This window comes from Syzygium oleosum, unplaced genomic scaffold (assembly GCF_021117445.2).
Source record: "Syzygium oleosum isolate NSW1041296 unplaced genomic scaffold, Sole_v2.1 Sole_v2.05, whole genome shotgun sequence".
Classification (NCBI taxonomy): domain Eukaryota; kingdom Viridiplantae; phylum Streptophyta; class Magnoliopsida; order Myrtales; family Myrtaceae; genus Syzygium; species Syzygium oleosum.
The window spans coordinates 437,194-457,725 of NW_026607489.1; the positions used below are offsets into that span (position 1 = coordinate 437,194).

Genomic DNA, 20,532 nt, shown 5'->3' on the forward strand with positions numbered 1-20,532 from the left:
ACCCCTACCTTCATCGCCAAAGACAAACCCCTTCATCTCCCAAAAGCTCTTCCCTTTTTTGAAGCTTTCGTGAGCCTACTTTGGCTTTGATTTTCTTTTTCTTTCCTTTGACTGTATGTCTTTTTTCTGTCCCGATTTGTTTTGGGAGATTGTTTGTGTGAATGATCTTGGATGAACTTGGAGTCCAGTTCGGCTCTAGTCGATAGCCATCGAGAAAGATGTTCGTGACATGCCACCACAACCTTTTCAAGATTCGATTGTTCTTCTCTCCAGATTTAGATGTAGGTCTAGATCTGAAAGTTTTACTCTTCCGATTTAGATTTAGGTTTAGATCTGGGGTTTTTTTTATAAAGATTTGATCCGTGTTCTTTCAACGTATTAATGTTGGTGTCTCTACATGGCGATGGTAACGAGGACATTGAACCTGGACAAGCACCGCAATCCGTTGGAAATGAAGTGGAGGATCTCAGCGTGTTCTCATCATCGAATATGGTGATCGGTTGCCGAATGTTTACGGTGGCAGATTTATTCTTGAGGAATAAAAGTGTGTTTTTAGTTGCAGACTGTGCTTTGTACTTTGTTATTTGCATTCTAGTATTTGCTTTGTTCCGAAATTATTTGGGATTTGCCAGGCTTGTATGCCTTCTATATACCTCTCGGATATTATTATGATGAATGGAATTTTTCTTTCAATAAAAAAAAAACAGCGAGTTAACCGTTCTTGATGGACATGCGGACATAATTCAATTTGAAACATTTAAACTAAGTCATCAAAAATCAACAAAGCATACAACGCAAACACATTTATGTCGAAAATCAAAATAAATATGAAGTACATGAATACACATTATGCCTTTTCCCTTCGCCTCGGGTTATAGTGAGATACCTTCTACAGCTTGGCTCATAGCAGTACCTTGACCACTCCGTACAAAAAGCTGTATGACAGACGATTTTTTTTTATCCAGCAGTTCGATTTAAATAAAGATTTTAGAGATTGGGTAATGCTAATTATAGATAAAATGATTCGTTTGAAACTTCAAAAAGGAATATCTCTAGGGAATGCTTAGTCGGTCGGAAGGACATCCGTAGGATTCCAAGAAATTCTTCGATTACGCAAGTGGCAAAACAACGCTAACTCCGAACTTAAAGAAATTTAAGTGATTTGTTCATCGAGAGGCTTTGATAAATTTAAAGAAATCGGTCCGCTCGGATCTTCGATGGGCTCAACTTTCAAATCAATAAAAATCTAGACAGTTTTGGAATAAAACCATTTAGGGCCATTTTTGAATTGTACTTAATTGAATTCATGCGAACCTATAGACCATAAACACATGTAATTACCTAAAGTTTATTATCTGGGCTGCCGACTTGAACTCGTCTCTTTACTTTGGTTTATATGAGTCCAGATTTCCTCATATTTTATATATAGGTAATTTGAGCATTAAATGAATTTTGAAACTCCTAATGTTATCTTTCTATGAACAAAGAATAGTGTTGACGACCGAGGCATAAACTTGATGACCCAGCTTAAAGAGTCTCATCTCTACATACTTCAATGGTGCCAAAGGCAATTGTTCATCTCCGACTGATAGTGCATTGATTTTTAGGATCATTTTTAATTCCAAGTTTGGGTTATTCGCTACATCAAATGACAATTTAGTATACTACTTCACTATTTCATGACATTTTAAAGATTTTTTTTTCACTTTTTTTTTGTTTATGATTAACTCGTATATCAAACCAATTCACTTGATATAAGATGGCGTATCATTAGGGTACCGCATAATAACTATTCTGGTTCAGTCCAGAACTGGTTTTTTGTTCCCAGAATCAGTTTTGGATCAGAAACTCGTTTGTTAACGCAATTTTATTTTTCTATTTCTGAGACAAGTTTTTATTCCAGAACTGGTTCTGTCAGAAATCAGAAAAAAAAAAAAGTTGATTTTTCATTTCTTGAACAAAACTCGGAACCATTTCTGAGGAACAAAGGCCAGAATCATTTCTTAAAAAAACATGTCTGTCTCTCTCTGTACTCTCATCTCTCTGATCTGGAAGCCCGTCTCTCTCTGTACTCTCTCACTGTCGCCGTCGAGAGGAAGCTAGGGCCGCTCGCTCGCTCGCTCCGGCCGAGAGGAAGCCAGGGCCGCTCGCTCGCTCGCTCGCTCCTGCTCCACGTAAGCTCCGATCCTGCGCTGGATCTCCTCTCATCTCTCTCTCTTTTCTGGATTTGGAAGTCGCCGTGATCGGGGAGTCAGCTTCGGCCTCGCCATGGCCGGCGGTCGAGTTCGCCGTCGCCCAGATCTGGGCGACGGCGAACTCGACCGCCGGCCATGACCTCGCCGTGATCGGGGGGAGTCAGCTTCGGCCTCGCCATGGCCGCCGGTCGACTTCGCCGTCGCCCAGATCTGGGCGACGGCCAGGTCGACCGCCAGACCTGGGCGAGGCCGCTCGGCCTCTCCAGATCATGTTCAGCGGTTATGGATCGCAGAAGGATTTGTTGAAAATAAAGAAGGAAAGACCCTTGCTAAGGACTACTTCAGGGAGCTGTTGAATAGAAGCCTGATAGAGGTGGCTGCTAAACGAAGTGATGGAAGGGTGAAGACTTGCCGCATCCATCATTTGCTGCGGGACATTATCACTTCAAAGTCAACTGATCAGGGTTTTGCAGTAACAGCCAAAGAAGAAAATTGTGGATGGCCAGACAAAGTCCGTCGCCTGTCAATACAGAACACCCTGCAAGCTCTGCAATGGAACTGGTCCTTGTCTCAACTTCGGTCTTTATATATGTTTGGGGTAGAGAAATCATTAATGAATTCATTTTTATCTAGTGATATGAAACTGCTCAATGTTTTGGATATGCAAGCAGTTCCTTTAACAAGGTTCCCTGCTCAAGTTGCTGATTGGTGTTATCTTAGATATCTAAGTTTCAGGTTCACTGAGGTGAGTACAATTCCAAGTTCCATTGGGAAGCTTCAAAACTTAGAGACTCTGGACCTTAAACACACAAATGTCACCGAATTGCCTGTTGAGATCTTGAAACTGCGACGACTTCGTCATCTCCTCGTTTATCGCTACAAGACTATATCGTATTCATCCTTCAAATTTGGCTTTAAGGCCCTTAAGGGAATTGGGGCTTTGCATTCCCTTCAAAAGCTCTGCTATATAGAGGCAGATGAGGAGAGTAGCAGCAGTGTGATGAGAGAGCTTGGAATGTTGACGCAACTGGATAGGTTGGCCATTCTGAAATTTAGAAAAGAAAATGGAAGGGATTTGTGCTTGTCAATCTCCAAACTAACAAGGCTTCAAGCAATATCTGTAGCTTCTGTTAATGATGATGAGATTATTGATCTACAACACCTCTCTAGTCCACCTCCATTCCTTCAAAGAATCTACTTGAGAGGACGCTTGGAGGCTCTACCACACTGGCTACCCTCTCTTAGTAGCCTGTTGAAATTGCACCTGAGGTGCAGTCGCTTAAAGGATGACCCTCTCGTGTCTCTCCAAAATCTGCCCAACCTTGTGCATCTCGAGTTGCTTCAGGTTTACGAAGGAAGCTCATTGTGCTTTAAAGAAAAAGCCTTTAAGAAGCTAAAGACTCTGGGTCTTGATCATTTCGACGAACTCAGGTGTGTAGAAGTGGAAAAGGGAGCAATGCCTTATCTTGAGAAGTTTATCATTCAGCGTTGCAAGTTACTAGAGAAACTTCCATCAGGTATTGAACACCTGACAAAGCTGAAAGTGCTGGAGATTTTCGATATGCCAGATGAGCTCATCAAGAAGCTCGTGCAAGGTGGACAAGATGATGATTATCAGAAAGTTGCGCATGTTCCAGAAATATATTGTGGCTACTGGAGAGATGGGGGTTGGGATGTAGATCAGTGCAGACAGATGGTGCCAGCCCCCAAGGCACTAGCATGAGGAGCAATGAATTCCCACCATGTTGGAAGTGAGTTTACTACATGAGTGAATAACTGTGAGTCTGCCAAATATTTGTGCCTTATGACTGGTAAATGTGAATGTATTGTAATGTAGCTGTCACTGCGAGTCTGTCTGTAAATGATATTTACGAGCTGTCGAAACATATGTTAGTAATGTTTGGAGTTAGTTGTTAGGTAATTTTAAGTATTTATGGTTTTCGTTGTGTCTTTTGTCTCGATGCTCTATAATTAGAGCTCCTATGTAAAGTTTTAAGTAAGCCATTTGATAACGATGTAATCTTTTTGTAATTGCTCTCGCTCTCCCTCTGTTGTGTGATCCCATGTACTGGAGCAAATTACTTTGTTCTCATTATACAATGTCCCTTTTCTCATCAGCATCATGACTAACTTATCTGAGTAGATCATTACAATTACAAAGAGGGTGCTGCAACCCTGTAATGATCTCATAAGGCCCATTACCGGTATCTTAAGACCAGCATAAGTAAAACATTTAAGATTCAACCTGTTATGAGTTTTTATTCAAAAGCATCTTCACCATCGAAAGATGTAATGCTCCTGCTATTTCATTGCTTAATCCAGGTTTGAGATGTTGATGCTAGCCTTCAGCTCTTGCAGCAATGGCTTTGCTGTAGTACGCAGATGCCATAAATAAACTTTCTAGCAAATGTCCAGTCTCATATCCTTGATTGCATAAAGAGGAAGTCAGGTCATTTTTTTATGATAAACTGGTTAGCTTAATTACCTCCTCAAACCATCTACAGAATGGTCCCCGGATAATTTGAAATGAATCAGACTAGAGTTCTTGCTCGAAAATTCACTTAAACTTTCTATCGAAAAGTTTGGGACTTTTTTACGGTTGTTGCTACCATCATCTGCCTGCTCTGTTGCAGTTTACTTACAATCCCATCATAGTGATTCTATCCACTTCAACAAAATGATTACAACAAGATGTCCACCTTTTCTTGTAGAAACAAAGTAGTAACAATCTGCAATCTCCTAATGGTAAGTGCCTGATAAAGACGAAGGACCAATTAAAATGAAGTTGATTTTGAGAGCTGATGCTGCTGTGTAGCGATGTCTCCACAGTGATTCAGATTGAGGATTTCAGATCCGAGCAAGAAGGTTACTCCCTTCAGATAAGTATAATAGAGCTCACCGGAGGAGCTTTTACCACCTCTCATTATCCGAATGGACGCCACAACACACCGGTGACAACTTCTTAAACTCATCCAAAAGGGTGCCATCAAATTAATAGCCCTCTTTTTGTAAAGCTAATGTCACCAGCGAATGACCCAAAATGGTTTCGCAAATTGTTGGCTAAGGAACGATGCATACTCACAAATATCGAGAGCGAATATCGAGAGCGATGGTGGTTGAATGCTGAAGACCCGTTCCAGTGCTTGGCCATTTGCATTAATTTGATTGGAATTTGTTTGCGGGCGTACGTAACGTTACGAATCCAACGTAAAATTTAATTTCAAAACTTCACAGAATGGCTTAGAATATCTGTGGCCACTCGCTTTGAGCGAAATTTAAATTTTTTTAGGTGTCGAAAAAAAAATAAAAAATAATAAAAATTTCAAAACTTCACAGAATGGCTTAGAATACTTGTGGCCACCCATTTCTAGAGAAATTTAATTTTTTTGAGATTCCCAAAAAAATAAAAAAAAATAAAAAATTTCAAAACTTCATAGAATGACTTAGAATACCTGTGGCCACCCACTTTGAGCGAAATTTAAATTTTTTTAGGTGCCGAAAAACAAATAAAAAATTTCAAAACTTTGCAGAATGGCTTAGAATACCTATGGCCACACCACTTTGAGTGAAATTTAATTTTTTTTAGGTGACGAAATAAAAATTAAGAAAGCAAAAATACCATTTGGGCACCTCAAAAATTTTAAATTTCACTCAAAGTGAGTGGCCAAAAGTATTCTAAGCTATTATGTGAAGTTTTGAAATTTTTGATTTTTTATTTTTTTTTACACCTAAAAAAATTTAAATTTCGCTCAAAATGGGTGGCCACGGGTATTCTAAGCCATTCTGTGAAGTTTTGAAATTTTTCATTTTTTTATTTTTTGATTTTTTTCGGCATCTAAACAAATTTAAATTTCGCTCAAAGCGGGTGGTCACAGGTGTTCTGTGAAGTTTTGAAATTTTTCACTTTTTGATTTTTTTTCGGCACCTAAAAAAATTTAAATTTCGCTCAAAGTGGGTGGCCACAAGTATTCTAAGCCATTATACGAAGTTTTGAAATTTCTGATTTTTTTTTGGAATCTCAAAAAAATTAAATTTCTCTCGAAATGGTTGGCTACAGATATTCTAAGCCATTCTGTGAAATTTTGAAATTTTTAATTTTTTTTAATTTTTTTTGGGCATCTCAAAAAAATTAAAATTTACGCAAAAAGTGGGTGGCCACAGGTATTCTAAGCAATTCTGTGAAGTTTTGAAATTTTTTTATTTTTTTTGGAAAAAATTTAACAAATTTCCTATTTTCCCGAAATCTGAATTTTTTTTTATTTTCTCGACATTTTGATGAATTTTTCTGGAATTTTTCAATTTTTTGGGCTTTTCTGAAATTTTTTTGAGATTTTTAGGAATTTTTCTAATTTTTTAATTATTTTTATTCCATTTCTTAAAAAATGGATTTTTGTTCCTAGAAATAGAATTTTGTGTTGTTTATCAAACGGGCTTTTGTTTCAGGAAATAGAAATTTTGTGATGTTATCAAACGGATTTCTGTTCTAGAAATAGAAATTTTTGGTCGTTATCAAACGGGTTTCTTTTCTCAGAAACTCATCCTGGAACCAGAAATAGAAAAATATATTTCTGTTTCAGGAACTCATTCCGGAACAGAATGGTTATCATTCGCTACCTAGGTAACCAGAGAAGATATTGGCAGATAGATTTTATAGTTGGTAGAACTCATCACAGTGCATGAATTGTTTATGAACCGTGAGCCGTATTTTTCTATATCCATGGTTTTCTCAAATCTTGCCTCTCATTGGGGGTTATAAGTAAAATAAAAAAATATTAGTGATGTTTATATATAATCCATATTATGTATGTGGAGTTTCCTCCATCGAGGTAATATATGGCTATGTTTTTTAGTAGACCTAGTGTGGGCCCCACTCTTTTTTGGTACGTGCTTTGCATGATTATTTTTATGTTGGAGTTGACGGATGATTCTACGATCCTTCATGAGATATTGTGTCCTTATAATTTTTTACTATTGAATTGAAATACACAAAAAAAAAAAACTCAATCGTTGAACATATCTCAATATGGACGGTTGTGATTTTTTACTTTTCGATCCAACGTCAAAAAGTAGAGAAGGCATGGATGTTTTCAGAATATTCAATTTTAGCGGAAGTATACCATTTTCTGGAGTTTATTTTGTGTTAAAAAAAGTTGAAAATTTTGGTTTCACGATAATTGATAAAAAGCAGCTTATATCTTTAAAAATGATACATGCGATATAACTAACTGGAATCAATATCTTCTCTATATTTATTATGTAGTACATCAAAACAATAAGAACCACGAAGAAATTATAGAATCGTATTCACAAAGCATTTTTTATTGATTGTGTTTTTTGGGAATGCATTAGAATATCGGCACTAATGTAGTATATTCAGAAAATAATAGGCATGATTTGAGGAGAAGACAAAGGAGACTTCTCGAGAAAAAAAATTGATGAAAAGATAGAGAATTAATAAGATACAAAACAAGAAATCACGAAAAATGATTTTTTTTACCAAGAAAGGAAGTTATTTTTTTTTTCAATCTGAAATTGTTATTTTTAATCTACCAAATAATTTATATCGTCCAAACGCCGAAAAATCCGGAAAAAATATTTTCGAAAGCGGTCTCTCTTCAAAGAAGCTGAACGGACTATTTATCTTAGCATTTTGGCAATGCGGGCAGTTCTCCCAGCTCTAGCTGCACCCGATGCTATCGTGCCAAGTCAGCACTGTCGCCACGTGTCTCCCTCCCGGCTCATCAACTACCTCGCTCCCACCGACCGGAGAGCTTCACTTTCCGGAAACCAAAAAAAAAAAAAAAAAAAAAAAATCGCCAACCACCATGACGCCGTCTCTGCACCGCCTCACCTCCGCCATTGCCACCGCTCCAGCCGCTCCTCCACTCACCCTCTTCCCTGCAAAACCACCGAACCAGATGCCGCAAATCCTCGCGCCTCGAGACGACGAGCGCCGCGCGCGCCTTCGCCTCCAGCACGGCATTGCTCGCAGAGACGCCGCTCTGCTCTCGCTCCTCTCTCTCCTGCCCTCCCTCGCTCGGCCTGAACCGGCGGCCGCATTCTCCATCGGAATCTGTACGCCCTTCTCTCTCGCGATTCGAACTGACCGGAGCTCTTTGCTGGTTGTTGATGCTTGAAATTTCAAATTATGCGTCCATAATTCTCGGGAGACGCGGGAATTCAGCAGGACCTAAGGAGTGGCTGAAGGAGCAGAAGAAGAAGTCCTCCAAGTTCCTCTTGGCTCCGATCGATGCCTCCCGAGAGAGCCTGCGCGCGGCTTACCTCATTCTCAGTTCGGTTTGGTCGTTGATTTGTGTTTCTGTTGCTTTAAGAAGGTTGGTTTTCTGTTGACTCGAGTCGGAAAATCTGTTGTAGCCAAGGCTTCTGAGAGTGCGAGTGATGATTTGGAGGAAGTTCAGAGGTTGTTTAGGTCAGCTGCTAGGGACTGCGTGGCAGAGGACCGGAATTCGTTCGTCGCGTTTCAAGCCAATACAGGAGTAGAGGTTTGTCCTGTAGCCTGTTTATCCTGCTGTTCTGTTGTAGATTTTGGCTGTTGGTCCTAAGTAATTGATGGATAACTGTGGTAGGTGCTATGACGACTTTGAGTCGTTCATTTTGCTTCCAATTCATCGAAATAGCGAGCTTAATCGATGCGTTGAACAGGTCTGCACATTCAAGTTGATTGTGAAGAATGCAGCTTCTTTGCTTGCCGACAAGGACCCTGTAAAGTTAGAAGCTGAAGCTATGCTCGATGATCTTATTAGGTAGCTTATCTTTTTCAGGTTTGGTGGTGGCTCCTTTTTCAGTGAGTATGAAAATACTAGACCAATAGTAGGAAACTAAAAGAATGTGATGATCAAGTTTTAGTTCTTCCATCTATCATTCTCAACTGGATGACTTATGTTACAAGCGAATTCAGATTCCCCACACTTGATTGTCATGAAAAGTTGTGCTTGTGCACCATATGGGACAACATTTATCGGAGAGACAGGCATTAGAGTAAACGGAAACAGTTTTTAATTAGTTGGTTTTCTGTAGTCTATCTTAGAAACATATCTTTTTTGAAAGGTGAAAATCTTATAGCTTTTGTTGCATGTGACTATCTTCTTGGAAGATTAAAAGCTCCAAGAGACCAGGAAGATACTCTCTCTAGATTTTGATGCTCCAAATGACTGCAAAAATTGATACATTTACTCTGGCTGCTGATAAAATAAGAAACAAAATGGTTATGACGTGGTGGGTCACTGGTTATGCTGTTTGTGGTCCAACCAATCTTGGTATGCTTCATTACTAATCTCTGTGAACTGTCAAGACAATTACTGATTGACGTGGTGAGACATCAGTTTTTTTTATTCTATGTTTTATTACCCAATACATGAGATTCATGGAAGATGTGGTTGGAATGGTTTGGTTAGGCACCCATAGTATCTTTGATGTATCACATTTGGAGGTCCAGGAACTCTATTTTGCATCATCAGCAGCAGTTTTCAGGTGGATCAGGTGGTTTATAATGTTCTTTTTGACATAATGCCTTGTCTCTTTAGAGTTCCTAATCTGTGTAGAAAGGTAGTGGCTTATTTGCACTGTAGTCTTTGTAGACCTTCAGACATACAAGTTTGTTGGTATTACCAGTATTTGAGTTGTAATTGTTGGGTTTGCAGCAGATTGACCGTTTATTTTTTTACCAATAAATAGAAAGTAATTACTTACCCTTACCCAAAAAAAAAAAGTAATTACTTACCAAAAATGAAAAGTCTTTGGCATGTCACTTAGTAGGTACCATTTTTGCAGAAGTTATAGTATCTTTCGCATTTCTCTTCTCAAGAACCCTCTACCTCTAAGCTATAACTTAGACATCCGCACAGAACTCTTCAGGTGGAGATATGTCCAAAGATTATTGGATGAGCTAACTTCACTACTAGCAACACAAATAACAAGTATTGTGAAATCGACAGAAGTTTTGGCTTTTTGATCTCTAGTACGAGGTATATGGAGTCCTATGGATACGAAATTTAGTTTTTACATATAGATGGCTCCTTAGCCCGTGCAGTTGCTGAAGACAGAAAGAAGATTCAGAGCACAAGATGTCATACTTTTATAGACGAACCAAACTAATCATACGCCAAAACTCTAGGGGATGTGGGAAGGAGAGCATCTGCCTCCACCTAATAGAAGATCTGCACATGTTTAGGAGCGGTTCTCTGTCTTTCTAATGTTTGAAGTGATCCATAGAATAGAGAGATCCTAATTTGGCGATTGTATTGTGGTTCTTTTTCATGATTTGGTACTTTGGCTCATTTTACCTTTTTCTGTCATCTTTTTACCTTTTGTAGATCTTTCTCTTCTCTGAATGGTCTCACAAGCGTGAGTGATCTTCAAGACATGACCTATAGGTATGTCTCTCTCTCCAGTGACTCTAAATGCTGGCAGTATGAAATTTAAGTTTGTTAGTTCTGAAAATCTGAATAAGTTTTATATTTTGCAGCTTTTCGTAATTATACATGACATGCTACACACGCACGCGCAAGCGCATGTGCACACACACGCACACAGAGGCAGTTGTTGCCTTTGCCCTTGGATTTCTGCTCACAAGTCTACTCCAGGCATTTCTAGTCTATTTAAATTCAGTATATTTTAAACAACTCTGCAGAATGCTTATGTTAACTGAAGATCTTCAAATTCACTGCATAAGCAATTTTTATTGTTTATTGATCCCTTTTGCTGCAGAGAGAGAGTTGCTGATGCACTCACAAATACCATATCTTCTCTGGACAAATTCAAGCAGGGCATCAAGGATTGCCTTGAAATATGAGCTTCGGTTCTATTCAGCATTAAGATCTCACTTGAAGCTTTCAGATTTAGCTTATAAATCCAATTGCAACACGGAAGATTGTGGAAATCTAGAAGATGGTCCTCGGTGATTTTCATTGTTATTTGCATGGAGAGTAAAAGCATGTAACTCCTTTTGGTATGACAAACCATACCTTGGTATCGGAAGATCCCTCTCAATTTCTTACTTAGCATCCCACATGTTTCCCATTCTTAAGAATATTGTAACAACGACATGAAAAGAAACAGCCTACTTGCATAGTCTGCCACTTTATTGAGAGATGACTATGAGTTTTCTGCTTGTGCCTCATTACACCACTGGGCCAGGGGAAAGATATTTCATGGTACAACATGTGATTTTGCCCACATTGTAATGCTTGTTCCTTTTGTTGCTTGGACCAGTGAGTTAATTATGTATTGCTCTGTCTAGTTAAAAATGTGTAAAATGACTGAAAAATCTAGGGTGTGCAAAAGAACCGGACCGGCCCAGAACCGGTGGTTCCTATTTGTTGAACCGGTCCGGTTCCTGGTTCCAAGTGTGGAACCACCCACCCGGACCGGACCGGACCGGTAATGTATATTATATTTATTAAAAAAATAAAAAATCCTAAATCCCTAATGCGAAACTCTCACTTTCTCAGTCTCATCTTGATCTCTGTTCTCCCTCATCTCAGACTCTCACTATCTCACTCTCACCCCGGTTTGCAACAGTTGTCGTTACGCCGGAGTTTGAATTCCTGGCATGGTCAATCGAATTCGTGTATGGCGGGGTGGGGGATCTATGGTATGCGTTGCATAGGGGGCTGCATCTCTTTCTTGCGTTCTCTAAGCTGCTTTTCGTGGCGTCATTCTGTTTCTGTTGCTTGTTGTGTCTATTATGAGAACTCTAATTGGAATGCTAAGAGCTGGGTGAAGAAGTATTGTTGACGCAGTATGCTGTAAGTGATATTAAAGGCTAGGGCGATTGTTGGATGCGAATTCTAATAGATTTGTGTTTTTTAGTCTCAGTTTTGGAGCAACTTCTTGGGACAAGTTTGGTGAGTGTGCTCTCTTGCTTGCATGCTTCCTAACATACTAATATTGTTGGTTCATTGGCTCTAGCTGAGAAAGTCTTCGATGTTCTGTAATTTAAATTATTCCAGAATTAGTTCTTTCTGTTATGTAATTCTTTGTTGCATATTAGAGTGTTGACGTGTGAAGCTTGGTGGGACTGGTTCCATGGACCCACCCGGGAAACGGACCGGACCGACGGTCCGGTGGTCCGGTTCCCAGGTGGATCTATGGAACTAACAGGCGGTTGTCGGTTCTAATTTTTCGGAACCGGTCCTTAGTGGGTGGTTCTTGGTTGAAGGGTGGAAGCACCCATCTGGACCATGCTCACCCCTAGAAGAATCAGAGGCAATAGCTGATGCATTTTTGCCAGACCTTTTTTAAGCTCCCCTTTTAACCCTTTGTGGTAACACTTTATTTGAAGTCATTCAGTGAGATATTCCGCCTTAGAGATACACAGCACTTTATTGATGACTTTAGACAGTGGTTCTGTTGTTTTCTTGGTAAAATAGATATCAGTACTTATTGTCTGAGTTGGATGAATTGCCCCTTTCCATTTCAGTATAACTAGTTTGTTAACATTGTGAATCATAAGGAATAAGTCTGATTCATTCCATGGAACTGATGAATCTTACTGTAAATGCATTAACTTAAGGCATATGGATTTGTCTTGAATTTGTTTCTTTCCTTGCGCAGACATATTGAAATAATGCAAGATATACTAGATGTGCTGTTTGCTTCTTGGTCATACTAAGTCATCTCCTTGATGTCTATGATTACTGAAGGATGGCATAAAAAAGGCAAGATTTTTGTTATTGAGACATTAATTTTAATCTCAAGTTGGCATCAGCAAACTATTAGGACTGTTAGCAAGCTAGATTGCTTCATTTCATTGGGAATTTTCTTTAGGTGGTATTTATTCAATGTTTGCCTCCTACTCTACAATGAAGTCACTCATTTGCTTTTCTGTTTGCCTTGAATATTGCTGCATCTAGTTGAAGAAAGTTAATGCCCTTTTGGTCCGTAGCAAATGACTTCCCTCTAATCGAAGTTTCTCGATGATGTTAAAATTTTAGAGAAGCAGAAAAAAGCATCCCTGCCTGTATAGGTTTACGCTCTAAATTGTGTCTCTACATGACAAGTTAGCGATTTCTAATTGCAATTTGGTTGTATTTTTATGGCGATGAATCATGTAGCCCAGAAACAGATCTCATGGTTGCAGTTCAATCAGGTTTTGCATTCCTACTGAAAGCTGCAAATAATGTCTATACTTTGGAGTCATTGCCTATAATGTATGTACCCCAAGTCTATCACTAAAGATAATCTTCAGTTGGGTGAACCGAAAGCCTGCACCAAGTACAAGCGACGACATGGTGTTCCATCTTCAGGGTGGATATGTACTGACCGAGGCAAACTGCGAAGCTTGTTGAACAGGTTTAAGGGATCATGCATCAGCCCGAAGTTCGCATCTGGATCACCAATCTGCGAAAGCTTGACATCGGAAAACCCAAGAGATGGTAGTAGATGGTCTGGCCAGTCGCTGTAAAACTGGAAGGTGGAACTGGAGAGTGTGGTGGACGGTTTGTTCATAAAATCTGCTAAGAGGACCATCTTTGTATGGTTGCATTTGTCTGCGATCATCTTCAGTACTTGCATGGCATGTGATTGGGGGAGATAATAGAGTAATCCTTCCAAGACCCACACTGTGTTCCTCTCTGGCATGTACCCCGAGTCCTGAAGCTTTTCGAGCCAGACATCATCCCTGATGTCAGCTGCTACTCTGGTCAAGGATTTTGCTATCACCTTTAATTCACAATGATCTTCTGGGGTTTCTAGTGCTGCCTTTATTAGAGCAGCCTTCACCTGCAGGACATCTGGAAAATCAACCTCAAAGACATCACTTTTGCTCAAGCAGCTTAGACGGTACGCCCTTGCATCCATTCCTGTATAAATAATTTGCACTAACTGTTAGTTAATAAAAATTCCATCTCCAATTAACGCGAAACCACCTATATTCGTAATAGGTGGAAGCTTTATGCATGAATGCTTTGTGTTGAGTTAATTCTCTTGTATATGGGGGTTCCTATTGCCAGGGTTAGGCATATGTCACCCATTCACGGCAGTCATAGGCATTCTCACCTTGCCGTGAGTACTCGATAAATTATTTCATTGGTTCCTGGCAAGTAGGTCACAGCTCATTGTTTGTGTGACTAGAATGTTTGCTACGGAAGCATACTACTTACAATGTTAAAGAAGGATTCATCAGTCCAGGGTGACAAGTGATGTGGTCTATGCTTGCAGCCTAGGGCTATTACTCTGTAACTAACATTGTTCGACCCTCTTTAGAAACAGAATTCTGAGTTTATCATAAATCTCGTGTGCTTAGGGGGAATTTGGTGCGGATGAGAAAGTACTACATTGGAAATTGGAATTCGAAGAATAGAGTGCTCTACCAACCTGCACCGAGGAACACCACCTGCGCTGCTCCACCATCAAAAGAATTGATGACAGCTTCGAGTTTTGAATCAAACCATAATGTCCGGACCGCAAGGATCACTCCGGAAATTTCACGGGCATTGTTTGTGCAGTCTTTCTTTATCTTCTCATGGAGACTCCTCAGATACGTCTCTCCAGCAAGCACATCTGCGAAAGGATCATTAATGACGTGCTTCCACAGGGCTCTTCCTGCAGCCGTTTGGCACGCCGACTGCTGAAGGGAGTCCCATTCCTTTTCAATCCTCAAATGCAGTCCCCGGACCGCGTCGTTGAGCAGCAAGTCCGGGAGCTTGAACTCCATCGAGAACGGGTCCTCAAGTAGTCCATTCTCGTGATTTGACATTCTCTTTCAATCCTGTGAATTGCGAAGATACTAGTAGAAACGAAGCAGAGGATATATGCATGGTATATAGAGAGAGGGCTTATGGGGGGGAGCAAGAGGAGTTGTTGTGTAGGGATAAGAAAAGAGAGCCACACACAAAACCAACGTCTGTAAAGATGGCTCAAATTGTATCCTGCTTCTTTTTCCCTTGATGGAAAGGAAGGTAATAAGGTAGTCCACGAGAGCCACCATTTCATACTACGCAAAATGCCCCTTTCCTTTCCTTTCTCTCTATCTCGACCTGTCACTTTGTTGAATAGGAAGGAAAAAAGTAAAGGACTGAACGGCTCCACCAAAGAAAGGTCCTATTGACATCAGGCGGTGGCTCCCACTTCCCAGGAGAAGAGAAAGCCAAGTAAGTACATTTGGTGGGTGCAAACTGTGTGGCCCAGGAAAGTAAGTCTTTCGTCATTTGTTTTGTTTGTTGTGGGACATAGCATCTGCTCAGCCTTGTGTTTCTAGTGGCTCTGATAGCGGCTGGTGCTACTGCTACATAGGAGCAACTGAGAAAAAAACTTAATATGAGATCTCGGGCACTTTGTTTTAGTTGTTGATCGGTAAGTCCCGCATTTTGGATCCAGACAAGACCACAAAATCAATGGCAGCGATAGACCCTATCCATTTGGTCCAAGGTCCAAAGAAAATCTCCCAAGCCACTAGTGGAAAAGAATCTTGGGCGGATAGGGTGTTTGGGAGCATGCATTCCATTGGCCTAACTCGGTGTAGGAAAGGTTCTATTGCGTAAGTTCTTTTATACACAAAATATGGTAGACGTAACTAATTGCAACGTCAGAAATCAATGAGATGTTTGATACTTTTTTTAGGAGTTTGAAGTGGATTCGAATGATGTATGAATGATTTAGTCAAATAGATTCGTTTTAGGTAATTATTATCGTGGTTTTAAAGACTGGAGTATCATTCATGAAGCTATGTAGTATAGTGGCTATATTGATAGCACTAAATAGCCCGGTGACTTGGTGACTGCACGCTAAAGGACCATATCCATTTTGGGTACTATTCGAAGGCAATCGATGCGCCTGGCAAATATTTGACAATGCACTTGTGGCTTGTGCTAATTTGAGTTGTCAATTTAGGTATTTTGAAAAAAATTGACACTTCGTCAAGTTATTGATGTTCTATTATAAAGGATTTGGATTCTCTCGGTTTAGAGAAAGTGGGCATAGTAAATCTAACACCCTTAGAGGTCCTAGCAGTTTCATATTCGATTTCCACTCTGTCCACTTGAGCCCAACTACAAAGGAATGATTCCTTGTGAGTTGCCTATATCTAGAGTCATTAAATGGGTGAGTCAGGTCGAAAATAGTTCGACCTATAATGACTCATTTTGATGTAACGTCAATTTAATAACCCATATAGATATGTCACGGGTCGATTGCTCCTTGACCGCAGAATAGTCCGTGCGGCACCTGGCCAGTTGATAAGTTCCCTGGCTAGCCTTCCTTTTATAGTTGTTCCTAAGAACCGTACGGTGAATAGCATCTTCATATCGGGTTGTATCACGCCCAGCTTGGATTAGGCATCGAGTCCATCGAATAAGGCAGACAGTTCTTTTTAGGTACAACAACTGGTTTCGGCCTGTTATGGCCTAGTCAGGAGAGTGGTATCAACTCCCAACTAGTTTGTACACGGAAGGCTAACTCCACCTTCAAAGCTCCTAAAGGTATATTCATTCTAACCTAGAACTCCTAGCACAAACCACTCTGAGGCCACCCCCACGAACCAGTTGTATTATCCGCTTTGCATCCTTCACTCTTCACCCCGACAATACCAAGCTACACTCAAAAGGATACGAGAGTACGAGAGAATAACGGTCCATGACACATACATGTTGACTCAACTTATACCCAACTCCACCCATATTACGAAACACATTAATATATAACTAAATCTAGTAAAATCATTTTTTCCTATTCTTATCCATCCATTTAACCCACTTTAAGCTCTTCACATGTATATGTTACTTGGATTAAACTTCGCATCAAATTAAAAAAGAAAATTAACACAATAAAAAATTAGTAAATAAAACAAAAAATGTAAAAGAACTTATAAATTGAAATACTTATAAAGAACTCTTGATAAGAGAGTTCGATAAGCTAACCATGAATCATGAAATGGGTTTTAATTTTAGTTTTTGGTTAAATAGAGGCGGGATTTTGGGCCGTCCATAAATCAGGAAACGGGTTTTTACGAGCAGAGTAAAAAACCACAGCATTGAACCCACCTGGCCTTGTTCTTGACCAAAACCCACCAAACTCAAAGTTATTTCTTTTACAAAGAAGTTAAGGAATTATCAATTAATATTTGCTCATACATAGCGCTACTAACAAGACCTTTCCAAGAAAAAAGTTCCCATAATTGCGATTCGAAGAATGGCATGAATAAGCCCAGTGAGCTATGCAGAGAGCATCAATCTTTATCGGACAAGGCCACAAAGTTACTCTTGATAGGAAAGGTTCGAGCACAAAAATCATTACATATCTAACTAGGCGTTTGACACACTTCTGATAAGCATAGAATTGAATTAAATGCAGTTCACGGGCTGAAAAATCAATCTGTACCTTGTCTGTCTCTTGAAGGCACGTGAAGAGGGGAAGTAAATGACGACGTGTTGATGTTATTGGCTTTCAAGAATTCGTCTGTTCAACCAAAAGAAATGCATGAAAGTATTTTATAGCAATTCCTGACACAACGTGAGAAGCGAGTTGACTACGACGCACGTCCCGAAGCTGACACAACATGAAAGGACTTTAACTCGAAACTAATGTTAATTGACTCGTTTTCACCGTTCTCTTTTCTGTGATGACAAGAAATGAGACAAATAGTAGACACGAATACGTTGACCCGATCCGAAATGCTAATCTAGTTAATGTTCATCTCTTCCCATGCATCTCCATCTTATCAGTTCTCGCAATAAAGACAACAAAATGGCTTCATTATCAATTATTGAGAATGTATGATATCAGAGAAGTTTGGCATGTCTGGATAGACTTTAACATTTTAATTTTTGCGTAATTTGAATATTGTGGCAAACACAGTTTCACTTTTCTTAGCTCAAAGCAGCTGAAACTTTCGCAAGCTGAAACTTTTGCAATATACAAATGTTAACATGTATATTTACATTCAATTATTTCTTAATTTTTTAAATTTTTATAATATTTTTAGATTTTGACGGGAAAGAAAAAGGTTGCTTTTAGCTTTTCTTAAAACCTAAACAAACAGGCCCTAATGGGGAATGACGTAATAAACTGTCATCAGGCATTACAAAAACATTGATTTTTGCATGATTTTACCCGGACATCATAGACAATGGGGTTGCTCATCCGCGACTAGAGAAATTAGCCATAGTGCAAAAACATGCATGGTCCTACAAAAAATCGGTGCTTGAACTACCAAAAGGGTTTCCTAATTCAACCTCACTCCACCTCAAATTTGCAAAACATGCAATTAAATAATTTACTTCCTCCAATAACTAGACAAAAAGACTGATGCAGCGGAGTTTACCTGGTTGGCATAACTGATCCCCATATTTGCCCATGCTCGAACATAATTAGGCTTCAAATCAAGAGCCTGCAAACATAAAGAACATACTCTCAGAGGAACAATAAATGATCTCCTAAACAAGCAAATGCATTTTGCCGTCTTTCTTCATCCCACTTTCATCAGGATGTTATAATATGAACCATTGATAGTTAACAGTACAAGTTATCTAGTTACCTACCTTTTTCATGCCTGCATCTGCATGAGCAACCAAGCGCATGAAAAAAGTGCATGTACACACATTGACATACAAATACAAGTCCATAGTTAAGATAGAAGGAAGAACAGGTCAAGCAAAATGTCTTCAAAAGAGTTACCTTGACTTCCAGAAACAGTGAGAACTCACTCCATATTCACGTCAAACTTTGGATAGACAACAGTATGTGCAAGTGCAATTCCTGCGAAAACCCCATGGGCTTACCGTAGTAGTAAAGAAATAGAGTGCATGTAGATTAATTGCAAGCACAAGTAACTCCGACATGGGAGTGATAGTATTCTATCCTGCATTTTGCAATTTACCCATCGACAATCATCCCACACATCCATACTCATTACCCAAAAAATTCCCCTTTCCCGGAATCACTCACTCACTCACGCACGCATCAAGTTGGTATCAGAGCTTAAGGTTGAACTCGTTTGAATGATTCATTCTATTCAACTCATACTTAATATGGATGTTAGAATAATTAAATATTAAACCACACCTTCATCTAACAACTTAAGTTTTTAGAACAATTGACAGTGGTCCCATCAAATCTCACATGGTATCAGAGCAGGAGGTCCTGAATTCAAATCTTTCCAGGCCCCATTTGCCTCCCCAATTAAATATATCCACGCTTAGTACTAGGCAAAAAGACCAGACTAAGCGTGAGGGAGAGTGTTAGAATAATTAAATATTAAACCATGCATTCATCTAACAGCTTAAGCTTTTAGAACAGTTGGCAGTGGTCCCATCAAATCTCATAATGGATAAACTAGTTCTTAGAGGTTTGACCTTGGAGTAAGCACACAACGAAAGGCGAGACGGTGCTATACAAAATCTCCGACAACAAATGGAGCGAGTCCTCAACCTCCTAGAAGATCCGGCGAGACAAGGTCAACCAATAAGATGTCCCATTGAACAACATCGACATGACGATTCAGAGTCTCATCGAAGTTCTAGTGACAAATCCGATTCTACTAGAGGCAACTCTAGTGATTCATAATACCGAGTCTGAACTTACAAATATGACCTTTCCAATTTTAGATTCATTATTTCCACTCATCATATGTACCCCCACTTAAGTAAGATGATCAAGTACCTTTTAAACATGCATGAAACAAGCAAAACAAATTCAACCATCACCTCAAACATGACATTTCCACGTTCAGATTTAACAATTTTACTTGCTAATAATGCCACCCTTTAAGAAAACAATTCACACATTTTGAGCATGTACAAGGCCAGCAAAACAAATCCAACAACCACCAAATCTACCATATTATAACACATCAAAATGGCATATCACAATCATCCAAGTTAAAAGTGTCAAGTAGATTAAACTAACTTAACTCTAGAGATTTTACGAATGACGGTTAAGTCTGAACTTACAATATAACCTTTCCAAGTTTAGATTCATCATTTCCACTCACCATATGTATCCCCACTTAAGTAAGACCATGAAACTAGCAAAACGAATTCAACCATCACCTCAAACATGACATTTCTAGGTTCAGATTTTACAATTTTACTTGCCAATAATTCCACACTTTAAGAAAACAATTTACACGCATTTTGAACATGTACAAGGTCATCAAAACAAATCCAACAACCGCCAAATCTACCATATTACAGCACATCAAAATGGCATATCACAACCATCCAAGTTAAAAGTGTCAAGTAGATTAAACTAACTTAACGCTAAAGTCTTCACTTACCTCGTGCAAAATCTGAACACCCAAAGTTAAAACTGCCTTGAAGATCTTGAATCGAGTAGTGGTGAAAGTAAAGTATTTTGGGAGTTTGAAAGTGAAAGAGATAGT

General features: G+C 39.3%; 3 protein-coding genes across 4 annotated transcripts; 2 read left to right on the forward strand and 1 right to left on the reverse strand.

Annotated features, from left to right (window-relative positions):
• Positions 1-381: 381 nt before the first annotated feature.
• On the forward strand, positions 382-3,918 carry LOC130138152 (disease resistance protein RPM1-like). The gene is made up of 2 exons (XM_056311305.1): positions 382-636; positions 2,473-3,918. Exons 1-2 carry the CDS (start codon positions 382-384, stop codon positions 3,916-3,918), a joined length of 1,701 nt encoding a protein of 566 aa, XP_056167280.1.
• A 4,038-nt stretch (positions 3,919-7,956) lies between these two features.
• Positions 7,957-11,293, forward strand: LOC115670755 (uncharacterized). Of its 2 annotated transcripts, XM_030592112.2 has the most exons (6): positions 7,958-8,270; positions 8,380-8,487; positions 8,571-8,698; positions 8,859-8,959; positions 10,529-10,588; positions 10,923-11,293. In XM_030592112.2, exons 1-6 carry the CDS (start codon positions 8,021-8,023, stop codon positions 11,005-11,007), a joined length of 732 nt encoding a protein of 243 aa, XP_030447972.1. In that variant the 5' UTR covers positions 7,958-8,020; the 3' UTR covers positions 11,008-11,293. The 2 variants fall into 2 exon arrangements, with proteins under 2 accessions (XP_056167179.1, XP_030447972.1); XM_056311204.1 differs by lacking the exon at positions 8,380-8,487 and having other exon boundaries at positions 7,957-8,270.
• Positions 11,294-13,298: 2,005 nt separating this feature from the next.
• LOC115670754 (uncharacterized) lies at positions 13,299-15,145 on the reverse strand. Its single transcript, XM_030592111.2, has 2 exons — positions 14,532-15,145; positions 13,299-14,017 (listed from the first exon to the last, which is right to left on the reverse strand). Exons 1-2 carry the CDS (start codon positions 14,911-14,913, stop codon positions 13,401-13,403), a joined length of 999 nt encoding a protein of 332 aa, XP_030447971.1. The 5' UTR covers positions 14,914-15,145; the 3' UTR covers positions 13,299-13,400.
• Between the last annotated feature and the right edge of the window lie 5,387 nt (positions 15,146-20,532).

Coding starts and splice junctions, on each gene's coding strand:
- LOC130138152 (XM_056311305.1), top strand. CDS start 382: ATGTTGGTGTCTCTACATGGCGATGGTAACGAGGACATTGAACCTGGA. Junction 637..2,472: donor ATTTGGGATTTGCCAGGCTT/GTATGCCTTCTA, acceptor GATCATGTTCAG/CGGTTATGGATCGCAGAAGG.
- LOC115670755 (XM_030592112.2), top strand. CDS start 8,021: ATGACGCCGTCTCTGCACCGCCTCACCTCCGCCATTGCCACCGCTCCA. Junction 8,699..8,858: donor AAGCCAATACAGGAGTAGAG/GTTTGTCCTGTA, acceptor TGCGTTGAACAG/GTCTGCACATTCAAGTTGAT. Junction 10,589..10,922: donor CTTCAAGACATGACCTATAG/GTATGTCTCTCT, acceptor CTTTTGCTGCAG/AGAGAGAGTTGCTGATGCAC.
- LOC115670754 (XM_030592111.2), bottom strand. CDS start 14,913: ATGTCAAATCACGAGAATGGACTACTTGAGGACCCGTTCTCGATGGAG. Junction 14,018..14,531: donor GGTGGTGTTCCTCGGTGCAG/GTTGGTAGAGCA, acceptor TTATTTATACAG/GAATGGATGCAAGGGCGTAC.